General features: G+C 44.0%; 1 protein-coding gene across 8 annotated transcripts in view; it reads right to left on the reverse strand.

Annotated features, from left to right (window-relative positions):
- The window catches only part of AAR2 (AAR2 splicing factor), a 70,764-nt gene that overhangs the window by 48,078 nt on the left and 10,155 nt on the right, over nt 1-12,531 (reverse strand). For 3 of the 8 annotated variants that reach the window (XM_082430288.1, XM_082430289.1, XM_082430287.1), the window contains exon 4: nt 2,284-3,614. The exons of 3 other annotated variants lie outside the window; for them this stretch is intronic. In XM_082430288.1, the coding sequence (XP_082286414.1) occupies nt 3,447-3,614 (168 nt within the window). In that variant the 3' untranslated portion in view covers nt 2,284-3,446. Of the gene's footprint in view, nt 1-2,283; nt 3,615-11,122; nt 11,476-11,674; nt 11,900-12,531 lie in introns of those variants that run through there. 2 more of the 8 variants (XM_082430293.1, XM_082430292.1) reach the window with 2 other exon arrangements.

The following is a 12,531-nucleotide window of genomic DNA, read 5'->3' on the forward strand; positions in this document are numbered from 1 at the left end:
TCCTCCACTGCTCAAGTGGTAAGAAATTAGACGGACCGGGGCTCTGAGCAGCCAGGGTTTGTCACGGGAACGGCAGAAAGGGTTGGAAAGTCGCTACCTCTGCTGATTCTGTTAATAGGATAAAGCAGGCTCGCAAACAAGAGCCAGACCCCAGGAGGCCGGCATTTGAGGGGATTTTAAAATCAGGCCAGCTCCTGCCAATAGCTTCACTTTTAGATGTGTTTGTTAGAACTGGAAGGGAGCTTAGAGATCAGCAACGCCACTGGTTCTCAGTTTTCAAGGTTTCTGCTTTCCAAAAATACTGCAAGTATTAAGTAATAATTAATTTGTTTTCACATTTTTTATTCATCAAAGACACAGAGGACTGCCAGCTGGGAGAAGCAGAAGACACAGCATCGATGTCACTCTAGCCCCCAACAAGAGACTTATTGTTTTTTGTTTTTTTTTTGGTCAGCCCAGCCATATTATCTCATGTAAATATAGTTTCCCTTTGAAAACATTTAAAACACAAGGGTCCATTTTTAAGTGGAGGGAGCCTGAAGGAGCCTGGAGTATCTTTACCAGAAATCTTCAGTCCAAGCAAACTCTTACTTTATACAAAAATACACTGAAGGGCTTCCCTGGTGGCGCAGTGGTTGAGAATCTGCCTGCCAATGCAGGGGACACGGGTTCGAGCCCTGGTCTGGGAGGATCCCACATGCCGCGGAGCAACTAGGCCCGTGAGCCACAACTACTGAGCCTGCGCATCTGGAGCCTGTGTTCCGCAACAAGAGAGGCCGCGACAGTGAGAGGCCCGCACACCGCGATGAGGAGTGGCCCCCACTTGCCGCAACTAGAGAAAGCCCTCGCACAGAAACGAAGACCCAGCACAGCCATAAATAAATAAATAAATAAATAAAAATTTTTTAAAAAAGCCAGACCCTTAGCTCTTTAAAACAAAAAACAAAAAAACAAAAAATACACTGAAGCCCAGAGAACGTTAAGTGGCTTGCCCAAGGTCACACAGCTGGCTGTCAACAGGGCCAAGGCTAGATCTGGGGAAGCAGGAAGAAAGGAGGGCTGTCCTGGACATGCAAGGGTAGGGAAGGAGTAAATCACAGCAGTGAATGCAGTGCTGAGTGCGGACCCTGGACACCAATAGGCTTGGTTTGACTCTTGAGCTCAATCCTTATAAGCTGTGGGACCCTAGCAAAATGACGGAAGCTCTCTGAGCCCATTTTCCTATCAGTAAAATGGGGATAATAATAGCACTTACCACATACTGTTGTGAGGATTAAGTGAACTAACAGAACAGAGCACTTATACATTGTAGCTGCTTTTCCTTAACCAATTTGTGAGCCGGAGCAGCTGGGGGGGGGGGGTGTGTGTGTCCGTGTAGACATAAGACCAACAAGCTTCGAGAACAGGTCACATGATCCAACTTCCAGGTGCTGCCCTGACAAGGCCAGTGGGAGACAAATTGTCCCAGGGGAGCTCTAGGTACTAAATTGCAGTGCTGTTACTTCTAGGTAGTAACTCAAAACTGAGTGTGCCTCAGAACCCAGGCTACATCCAGATTCACTGCCTCTGAGTTCCTGTAGGGCGGGACTTGGGAGTCTGAACTTTTAAAAATTATTATTGAGATATAATTTACACACCGTAAAATTCACCATTATAAAGCATACACTTGTATGGGTTTTTACGATACTCATAAGGTTGGGCAATCACCACCACTACCTACTTCCAGAACCTTGTCATCACTCCAAAACGGAGCCCAGTACCCATTAGCAGTCACTCCCCCTTCCCCACTCTCCCATCCCCTGGTAACCACTAATCCCTCTGTCTCTACGGATTTGTCGACTCTAGACGATTCATAAGAATGGAATCATACAACATGTGGTCTTTGCATCCGACTTCTTTCACTATGCACAGTGTTTTCAAGGTTCGTCTATGCTGCGGCATGGGTCAGGGCTTTATTCCTTTGGAATCTACAATTTTAACAAGCTCCCCAGTAGTTCTGATGATTGATTGGGTTTTGGGGAGAAAAAGAACAGCAAATTCACAAAAGGTGAACCTTCTGGTTGCTATATAGATACAGGGCTTCAATCCTTCCTTCAGGTGTGCCCATCTCGGAAGCCCCGCTGGTGACAGGAGACATCGCTGGCCACTTGCCTCCTCCAGAGCCTGCAGAGGTTGGGCAGGGTCTCCTGGTGCCCGGTAGGGAGGACATGTGCATCTAAGGACAGTGCCTGGCTGCACTGGGAACTGGGCAGATGAACTACAAGAGAGACTCACACAAGAGGATTTAGTCTCAACTCCAAAACTTTAATGTATGTTATGTTCTTGGAAAAACAATTCCAAGGAGACAAGTGGAACCGAAAGTCTTAACCGGAGGGGATTCTTATTCAGAAACCTAGTGTGAGCCGCAGCCTTGGGAGAGAGCAGCACAGGGACTCCGATCACAGGACAACAGTTCGAGGTCAGGGTGGCAGGGCCTGTGTGCACGATGCGCGAGCCCTCAGGACTCCCAGGGAACCAGAGCACTCCTGTGGCTGGCAGCCCCACAGCAGGACGGGGGGCGGACCCAGGCTGACCAGGTCATCTCTGGAGCTCTGAATAAAGGCACAGAGCTTCAACAGGGCCAAAGAAGCCTGTACAGAGCAAGAACCTTTCTCTTTGTTGTTGAATCTCCAGGTCATCAGAAACACTCGTGGTGGCTCTGGTGAGGAATAGGGCCATACAAGAGGGTTGCCAAGGCCCACTTCTGGGTCTGAGGCCTCAGAACGGAGCAGATGGGAGGGGTGTGGCACTAGCAACGCCTCTGAGGTCAGGGGCCGCAATGATCTTGAAAGATTATCCACTGGGACCTCTGGACAGGAGAAAGGGACTTAAAGCAAAAGCTGACCACTCGTCAGATTCAACCCAACTGTCTTCTGTTATGCCCTCCCCAACCTGGGGCTCCAGGGTGGTCACACAGCCATGTTTTCTGTGATGTATTCCCATCCAACAAGGGGCAGGCAGAAATCCTGGCTCATCTCCCCGTTACCCTCTGATTAACTTTTAAAAAGTCACCAACTGACATCTCAGACTCCTGGGCAGTCCAGGGTTTCTAACCATTCTACGGAATAAACAATCGGTTCTCTTGGGCTTTTGGCTCAACTTCTTCTCTTCTGGAAGGAAGCAAGCTGCTGCTGAGGCAGGTCTCTCCCAGGAGCCCATTTGGAATTCAGTTAGGTTATAACACCAAGGCCAGGCTGACGGGGAACCCACAAATGTGCCTTCTAGATGGGGTACAGCCTCTCTGGAACTAAAGGAACTTATTTATTGGTGAAGGAGGGAATTCTGGCTCCATCTTTGTAGAACCTGGCAGGGCTGCTGTCCCAGTAAGTCCCAGTAGGACAGGTGAATGGAGGAGCCAGGACCGCAGCCGTGGGGAAGGGGCCTCCTCTGGCTGAGACCTTTTCCAGTTAGCCAGTCCCCACACCCTCGGGAAGAACCACCACCACCGGGGCGCAGTCCTCAGGCTCCGCCTCAAAGTCCCACTGAAACTTCTTGGTTAGGTGAGCTTGGAACTTTTCAGCTTTCTGCCTCAGGGTGGCATCCACGGCAGCGCTGCAGGCGGATGAAAAGAAAACCTACAGAGAACAGAGGATAAGTCACTCCTGAGAACACAGAGGGGCTGAGAAAGCTGTGGAAATTTCCTCATGGTGTTCAGCTCTCCGGGATGGGTGGATCAGCCGCTGCTGGCACAGGCTCAGGACACCTACTGTGCTCCCCCCAAACCAAGAAAGAAGGTCCAAGCCCAGCTGAGAAGCTGGCGCAGGACCAGAATGGAAAATTACTCTCTTGGGCAGAGATGCCCCACTGACAGTAAGGCCAGCGGGGCCATCACCCTGGCCCTGCTCTCCGGGGAGATCTACTGGGTACCTGGGCAGTAACTTAGAAAAAGAGGCAGTAGCTACACCAGCCGGTACTAAGAAAGGCATGGGGGTGCTTATAAGCCCCTGGATCCCAAAAAATCCCAGGTCCTAACCCAGTGAGGGTGAACTGCTGCTCTAATCTAAATGGGTCCCAGGCTGCCAATCTGAGGTTTCTATTCCCCATAAAAGCTCTGATTTTTAAAAAAGTTGTGGTAATATATACATAACACAAAATCTACCATTTTAAACATTTTAAAAAATTATCATTTAAAAGACTGTACTAAATACACATAATATTTACCATGTTAAGAGTATAGTCCAGTGGCATTAAGTATATTTACATTATTACACAATCATCACCACCAACCATCTCCAGAACTTTTTCATCTTCCCCAACTGAAACGACACCCATTAACTCCCCATTCCCCGCTTCCAGCCCCTGGTAACCACCATTCTACTTTCTCTCTATGAATTTGACTACTCTAGGTACCTCATATAAGTGGAATCATACAATATTTGTCCTTTTGTGCCTGGCTTATTTCACTTAGCATAATGTCCTCAAGGTTCACTCATGTAGGAAGTGCCAGAATTTCCTTCCTTTTTAAGGCTGAATGATATGCCATTGTATGTAGATACCACATTCTTTTTCCATTCATCTGTCAATGGCCATTTGGGTTGTTTCTACCTTTTGGCTATTATAAATAATGCTGCTATGAACACGGATATAAAAATATCTCTTATAGAGTCATTGCTTTCAATTCTTTGGGGTATATACCCAGAAGTGGGGTTTCTAGATCATAAGGTAATTCTGTTTAATGTTTTGAGGAACCACCATACTGTTTTTCACAGTGGCTGTGTCATTTTACATTCCCATCAGCAATGAACGAGGGTTCCAATTTCTCTACAATCTCTTCAGCATCTGTTATTTTCTGCTATTTTCTGTTTTTGTTTGTTTGTTTACAATAGCTACCCAAATGGGTGTGAAGTGGTGTCTCGTGGTTTTGATTTGCATTTCCCTAAGGATTAGTGATGCTGAATATCTTTTCATGTATTTATTGGCCATGTGTATATCTTCCTTGGAGAAAAGTCTATTCCAGTCCTTTGCCCTTTTTTTTTTTTTAAAGTGGGATGAATATCAGGAGTCCCACTTTTTTTTTAAATTAATTTATTTATTTATGGCTGTGTTGGGTCTTCGTTTCTGTGCGAGGTCTTCGTTTCTGTTCCAGTTGCGGCAAGCGGAGGCCACTCTTCATCGCGGTGCGCGGGCCTCTCACTATCGCGGCCTCTCTTGTTGTGGAGCACAGGCTCCAGACGCGCAGGCTCAGTAATTGTGGCTCACGGGCCCAGCTGCTCTGCGGCATGTGGGAATCTTCCCAGACCAGGGCTCGAACCCGTGTCCCCTGCATTAGCAGGCAGATTCTCAACCACTGCGCCACCAGGGAAGCCCCCCTTTGCCCTTTTTTGATCAGGTTTTTTTTACTTGTGTTGTTGAGTCATCGAAGTTCTTTATATATTCTGGATACTAATCCCTTGTTTTGATGTTCTTTTAAATTCAGTTTCATCTAATATAAACATGGGCAGGGGCAAACAGAGTAATTTTCCCTACCTCTGAAACTCCATTCCAGATTGTCCCGAATCTCAACTGCTTCTCTAAGAATGACAGCAAACCCATTACTCCTTCTCACACTACTTTATTGTTCTCAAAGAAGTTTCATAGAGTAGTCCAGTGGATCCTCACAAGGCCCTGGGAAGACACACTAGGATGCCTATTTTATGGAAATGGAGGCTGAGGGGAGTTAAATGCCTGGGTCAAAATTACCAGAAAGGAAGAACCAGTTTTTCCCAGACTACCCGTTGGCTCCCTGCAAGACCACCCCAGACACAGAGGCATGAGGGTGAAAGCAGCAATTTGATTCACATCACCTTCGTGTCACAGCTGGCCCGTAGACCACCATGGAAGGAATCTGGGCTCCAGGGGCCTTGACCTGACAAAGGTAACAGGTGTACTCTGCAGCTGATTCCAAGGACAAACCCCCTCCTGCCCTCCTCTCCACTGTCTTTCTGTTAGCAGGAGGAGTGAGGCTCATGGTCAGTGGTCTTTGTTTGGAGACACTTTGTTGGGGTGGTAGCAGGGACAGAAGTGACGGGGAGGGGAGTTCAGAAGCAGAAGGTGGGGGGTTACAGAATTTGGTTTCATTACTTGGGAATCGACTAAATACAGGAGCAGGAAGCACAGCTACAACAAAATACCAGATCAATAACTAATTAGAGGGGCTGTGTGAGCTCAGTGGTGAGAGGGCAGTGGGGAAGCCGGTGGCCTGTCTATAGGCAGCTAATGGAGCTTTCTCTGGAGCACTGAACGTGAGGCCGTCTGAACCCTGGGGAGGGGCCTGGTATGGGAAGCAGAGAAGCCTTGTTTCAAACAGCATTAGCGCTGGAGGCCCTGTGCACCCATGGGTCTGCCGCCAGAGGTCCTGGGGGGCCCTGCTGGCTGAATTAGCAAAAGCCTCTTCCTGTTCTCCCTCCTTACACGGTAAATTGTACTACTCTCTACACAGTCCTTCCTCTCCTGACACATTGAGCAGCTGCCCAAACATGCTCCACTGCCTCTTCTGTGCCTCTACTCACACAGGCTTTTCCCTCTGCTTATAACACCCTTCTCCACCCCTGCTTTCTCCTCCTTCACCTACTAATTTCTACTAGTGACCCAAGCTCAGTTCAGATGCCACCTCCTTTGGGATGTCTTCCCAGACCAAAGAAAGAACAGGTGCTCCTCTGTGCTCCCCCGGTGCCCAGGGTTACCTGGGACATAGCCTCACTCTCAGTCAGTAACCGTCCATTTACCGTTGAGCTCTCCCAAGAGACAAGGAGCAACTCCAAAGCAGAGACTCCTTTTCCTACCTGCATCCCACTCCCCTGGCACAGAGTCTACCATATACAAAGGACCCATTGGATGTTTAATGAACAAAAGAACAAAGAAAATCATAGGTTCTATGAAAATCTATTTCTGGGTCCCTTTTGCACAGTGCCTGTACCAAATGATTGCTCGATAATTACATGACGGTGCTGGACAGAATAAGGGACTCGTCCTGGGGAGGACGTGGCTTATTTACCAGGCCCCTGAATATGCCACCGGCTCACAAGCCATCTCCTTGTGACAGTTCTCTTATAAAAGCCCAAGCTGAAAGGAACTGCTCCAACCTCTGTTCCCCCAGTACTGTGCCTGAGCATCCCTTATGGCATTTCTCACGCTCTGCTTGCATCACAGTGATCAAGTATTAATGGTAATACCCCTTCCGAGTAGGGGTCACTTCCTAATTATCAATGTGACCCACACAGCAGATCGCCCAGGGCCTGGCATAGAGTTGGGGCCCACAGGATGCTCCCTGAATGGATATGAATGAGATGTAGGGATGGCCAGCAGTGAGAGACTGGAACAGGCTGGGTGCATACTCGTCATTCATCCTTCCCACCCACCTCTCCAACATCGTCATGGGGGTAACATCAACTAGAGGCAGGTATAACAGAAGCCTTCAGTCTGAAAAATAAGGCTTCTAATTTGAAAAGCGCTATGTCCTTTTTAAAGAACTTGTCAGTCTAATCTTTACTACAAACTGGGAGGTAGGATAAGAAATTACTATTCCCATTGTACAGATAAGGATGGTGATAAATGCTGAGCAAGTGATAAATGTCAAGCAAGATCCAGTCCCAGTAGGGAAATCGAAATCCTTCTTCCCTACCAAGACCTTCTTTTTGTCTTGACACAGACGTAATACATCCTTGATATTTTCAGCAGTGTCCTATGGGGAACCAAGGGGCTTGGAGACCAGGTGCTTCTGGAACTGTCCCTTCTGCAGGTCTCCAGGACCCAGGTCACAGCCTAGGTTGTCTGTTTTAAAAAACCAACTTTATTGAGGCATAATTTACGTACAATTAAATTCATCCATTTTAAGTGTCAATTCGTTTTGATAAATGTATACACCCATGCAACCGCTATATGATGTAATCAAGACAGGTATCTGTTTATAGCTTTTTCTTTTGGTATCCAGTCTATGAGTTTAAAGGCCCATATACCATCACAATCAGGATACTGAACCGTTCCGTCACTCCAAAAATATTCCCTCACACTGCCCCTTAAGGATCAAATCCTCCCCTTGACCCTAGCCCCTGGCATCCATTGATCTATTTTTGTCCCTATAGTTTACAAACTTGTTATTTTAAAAATTCACAATTCAGAAGAGATGTTTAGACAGTATCTGGTTTCCAAACAACAATTTACTTTGATTCTTGTTTTTAGATTAATTGTATGCCTTCTTATATAAATTTAGTAATGATCTGGTTATTTTATTTACTAAAGTGAAACAAGTAAACTTTTTAAAATCACTGAGAAATGAATCATCTTAATATGCGAATATTAATCCTGGATATTTTAAAAATATTTTTGAAATAGGATAATAACATTTCACAAACATCTGCATTTTAGAACTAAAAGCACACTCATTGGGTATTTTTCTTCAAATTAAAAAAAAAAGGTATTAATACTTTTACCATTAAGTCTATATATTGTAAAATCTTACTTTAGTCAGAAATGTGAAAGCTTTCTTTTAAACCCCAGTTAAATAAATTGAGTTCAGTCAGGTCACCTTGAGAAATTCAAAATACCACGGTAGATAGCTGAGTCACTGCTTATCCTATTTTGTGGCTAGACCAAAAAGATGAAATTTCCTAATTTTTTCAATTCCCATATGATTATTCAACTTAGAATGAAACTAGCCAGAGGTAGTACATTTTATTTCCACTTGCAGAAGAAGAAAGTGGTGTTAAAAGCAAGACTATCACTTCACAACAATTACCAAGAAGGCGAAAAGCAGCAGAATCATGTTTTCTGAGGTCAGTTTAAAGAATTTGGGATGTTTCATCTGGGGCTCTAATCATATATGGGAGCCCACCACAGTGGGCTTTAGAATCAAAGTGTAGCCTTGCCATCCACTAGCTCTGGCAAACTCAGGCAAAATTATGTGACCTCCCTGTTCCTGTCTTCTTATCTGTAAAATGGGATTATATACTTAACTTCTAGCATCGTTGTGAGGGCTAAAGGAAATAATGCACAGTAAGTGTGCAGAAGTGATAGTTGATGGCAGGAGGTGTAGGAGTAGGTAGGTGAAGTTTATCAGAGCTGGTGTTATGACAAAAACACAGGCATATGTTGTTTTATTGCACTTCTCAGATATTGCATTTTTCACAAATTGAAGGTCTGTGGCAACCCTGCATTGAGCAAGTCTACCAGCACCATTTTCCCAACAGCATTTGCTCACTTTGTGTCTGTGTCATATTCTGGTAATTCTCAAAATATTTCAAACCAAAAAGATTACGACTATACCTAGGAATAAACCTACCTAAGGAAACAAAAGACCTGTATGCAGAAAACTGTAAGACACTGATGAAAGAAATTAAAGATGATACCAACAGATGGAGAGATATACCATGTTCTTGGATTGGAAGAATCAACATTGTGAAAATGACTATACTACCCAAAGATTCAATGCAATCCCTATCAAACTACCAATGGCATTTTTCACAGAACTAGAACAAAAAAATTCACAATTTGTATGGCAACAAAAAAGACCCCAAATAGCCACAGCAATCTTGAGAAAGAAAAACAGAGCTGGAGGAACCAGGCTCCCGGACTTCAGAGGATAATACAAAGCAACAATAATCAAGATAGTATGGTACTGGCACAAAAACAGAAATACAGATCAATGGAACAGGATAGAAAGCCCAGAGATAAACCCACGCACCTATGGTCACCTTATTTTTGATGAAGGAGGCAAGAATATATAATGGAGAAAAGACAGCCTCTTCAATAAGTGGTGCTGGGAAAACTGGATAGTTACATGTAAAAGAATGAAATTAGAACACTCCCTAACACCATACACAAAAATAAACTCAAAATGGATTAAAGACCTAAATGTAAAACCAGACACTATCAAACTCTTAGAGGAAAACATAGGCAGAACACTCTATGACATAAATCACAGCAAAATCCTTTTTGACCCACCTCGTAGAGAAATGGAAATAAAAACAAAAATAAACAAATGGGACCTAATGAAACTTAAAAGCTTTTGCACAGCAAAGGAAACCATAAACAAGATGAAAAGACAACCCTCAGAATGGGAGAAAATATTTGCAAATGAAGCAACTGACAAAGGATTAATCTCCAAAATTTATAAGCAGCTCATGCAGCTCAGTATCAAAAAAACAAACAACCCAATCCAAAAATGGGCAGAAGACCTAAATAGACATTTCTCCAAAGAAGATATACAGATTGCCAACAAACACATGAAAGGATGCTCAACATCACTAATCATTAGAGAAATGCAAATCAAAACTACAGTGAGGTATCACCTCACACCAGTGAGAATGGCCATCATCAAAAAAGCTACAAACAATAAATGCTGGAGAGGGCATGGAGAAAAGGGAACCCTCTTGCACTGTTGGTGGGAATGTAAATTGATACAGCCACTATGGAGAACAGTATGGAGGTTCCTTAAAAAACTAAATCCCACTACTGGGCATATACCCTGAGAAAACCATAAATCAAAAAGAGTCATGTACCACAATGTTCCTTGCAGCTCTATTTACAATAGCTAGGACATGGAAGCAACCTAAGTGTCCATCGACAGATGAATGGATAAAGAAGATGTGGCACATATATAAAATGGAATATTACTCAGCCATAAAAAGAAACGAAATTGAGTTATTTGTAGTGAGGTGGATGGACCTAGAGTCTGTCATACAGAGTGAAGTAAGTCAGAAAGAGAAAAGCAAATACCGTATGCTAACACATATATATGGAATCTAAAAAAAAAAAAATTGGTTCTGAAGAACCTTGGGGCAGGAAAGGAATAAAGATGCAGACATAGAGAATGGACTTGAGGACACGGGGAGGGGGAAGGGCAAGCTGGGATGAAGTGAGAGAGTGGCATGGACATATTACACTACCAAACGTAAAGTAGATAGCTAGTGGGAAGCAGCCACATAGCACAGGGAGATCAGCTCGGTGCTTTGTAACCACCTAGAGGGGTAGGATAGGGAGGGTGGGAGGGAGATACAAGAGGGAGGAGATATGGGGATATATGTATATGTATAGCTGATTCACTTTGTTATAAAGCAGAAACTAACACACCACTGTAAGCAAATTATACTCCAATAAAGATGTTAAAAAAAAAAAAATGACAACTCACTGAGGGCACAGATGACGGTTAGCATTTTTTAGCAATAAAGTGCTTCTTCACTAAAGTATTTTCTTTTAAGACATAATGCTATTGCACACTTAATAGACTATGTATAGAGTAAACATGACTTTCATATGCACTGGGAAACCAAAAAATTCATGTGACTCACTTCTGGTGATATTCACTTTATTGTGGTAGCCCAGCACCGAACCCACAATATCTCCAAGGTATGCTGGTACTACAGACATCATTGTCAGAGCTAGTGTTTTCCCTCTAGAGTTAAAGATGGACACTAGTATTTCGAATACTGGCAAGAAATGAAGCTGGAGAGCCTATATGGCCTATTGTGACTAAAAGTGTTCAAAAAAAAAACAGGTTACATGACTATATGCCTAAATGCTATGCAATCAGTAATAAGAATTCTTATTTTGTACATAATTCACTTTATAACATACTATTAAATTCAGATTATCCTTTCATTGGTTTTAAACAAATTATGATGACTCAAGTTGCTTCAAATAAAAGAAAAAACTGTATCTATTTTTATAAAACAAATAATTTTTATTCAAGCTAATCCATGGGATTTGTAAAAACCAGTGGCATCTATTCAAAGGGGCCTCTAATGGCAGAGGGCATTACGTGGCTGATTTTACACAAGCTAATGTGGCTGTCTTTAAGTGCTCACACACAAATACCAGTCCCTCTCCATGGGTAGCAGCCATTTAAACTCCGAAGTAAGAAAGCCGGTTCCACTTACTTGATGACCTGCGGGGAGAGCAGGTGGCTGGCTAAAGAAGGCTTTTATGGGCTGATTGATTCATTCACTCACAAACACCCGGAGTGAGTGCCTGTGTGTGGGGTGACAGGATCTCACTGCCAAGATGGCGTCAGTGTAACTTGCCATCAAAAAAGAGAAAAGTTTTGTAATACCCTTTCCGCATTTTGCCTGTTGAAATCTGTGTCATCCTTCAAGCTCATGGTCAAATGCCCCCTTCACAAAAACGCCATTCCTGACCCTCTGTCTCCTCAAATCTCAACCCCAGCCTGAATGAAACAACCAACCCCTCTCTGGTGCTCCTAACGCCCTTTGACCAGACTTCACTGTTTACACCTGTCATAGCAGGGTCATCTGTTCACACTGCCACAGGAATTATGCACTAAAAACACCCAATAACACAAAGTGAGATCAGTTCTAGGCCTCAAGTAGGTGTTGAAGATAACCAGACGAACAAAAAATAGGCTTCTGGTAAAAGCCCATGGCTCAGTGGGGAAGTCAGGCAGACAATATATACATTTCAGCAAGCACAGCCTGTGCAATATAATAGTGACAAGTACAAAGTAGGCTAATAGTATGGAAAGGAGGGAGATATCAGGAATGGCACCACAGAGAGGGATGG

Source organism: Balaenoptera physalus (genome assembly GCF_965194825.1).
Source record: "Balaenoptera physalus genome assembly, chromosome: 16".
Taxonomy (NCBI): Eukaryota; Metazoa; Chordata; class Mammalia; order Artiodactyla; family Balaenopteridae; genus Balaenoptera; species Balaenoptera physalus.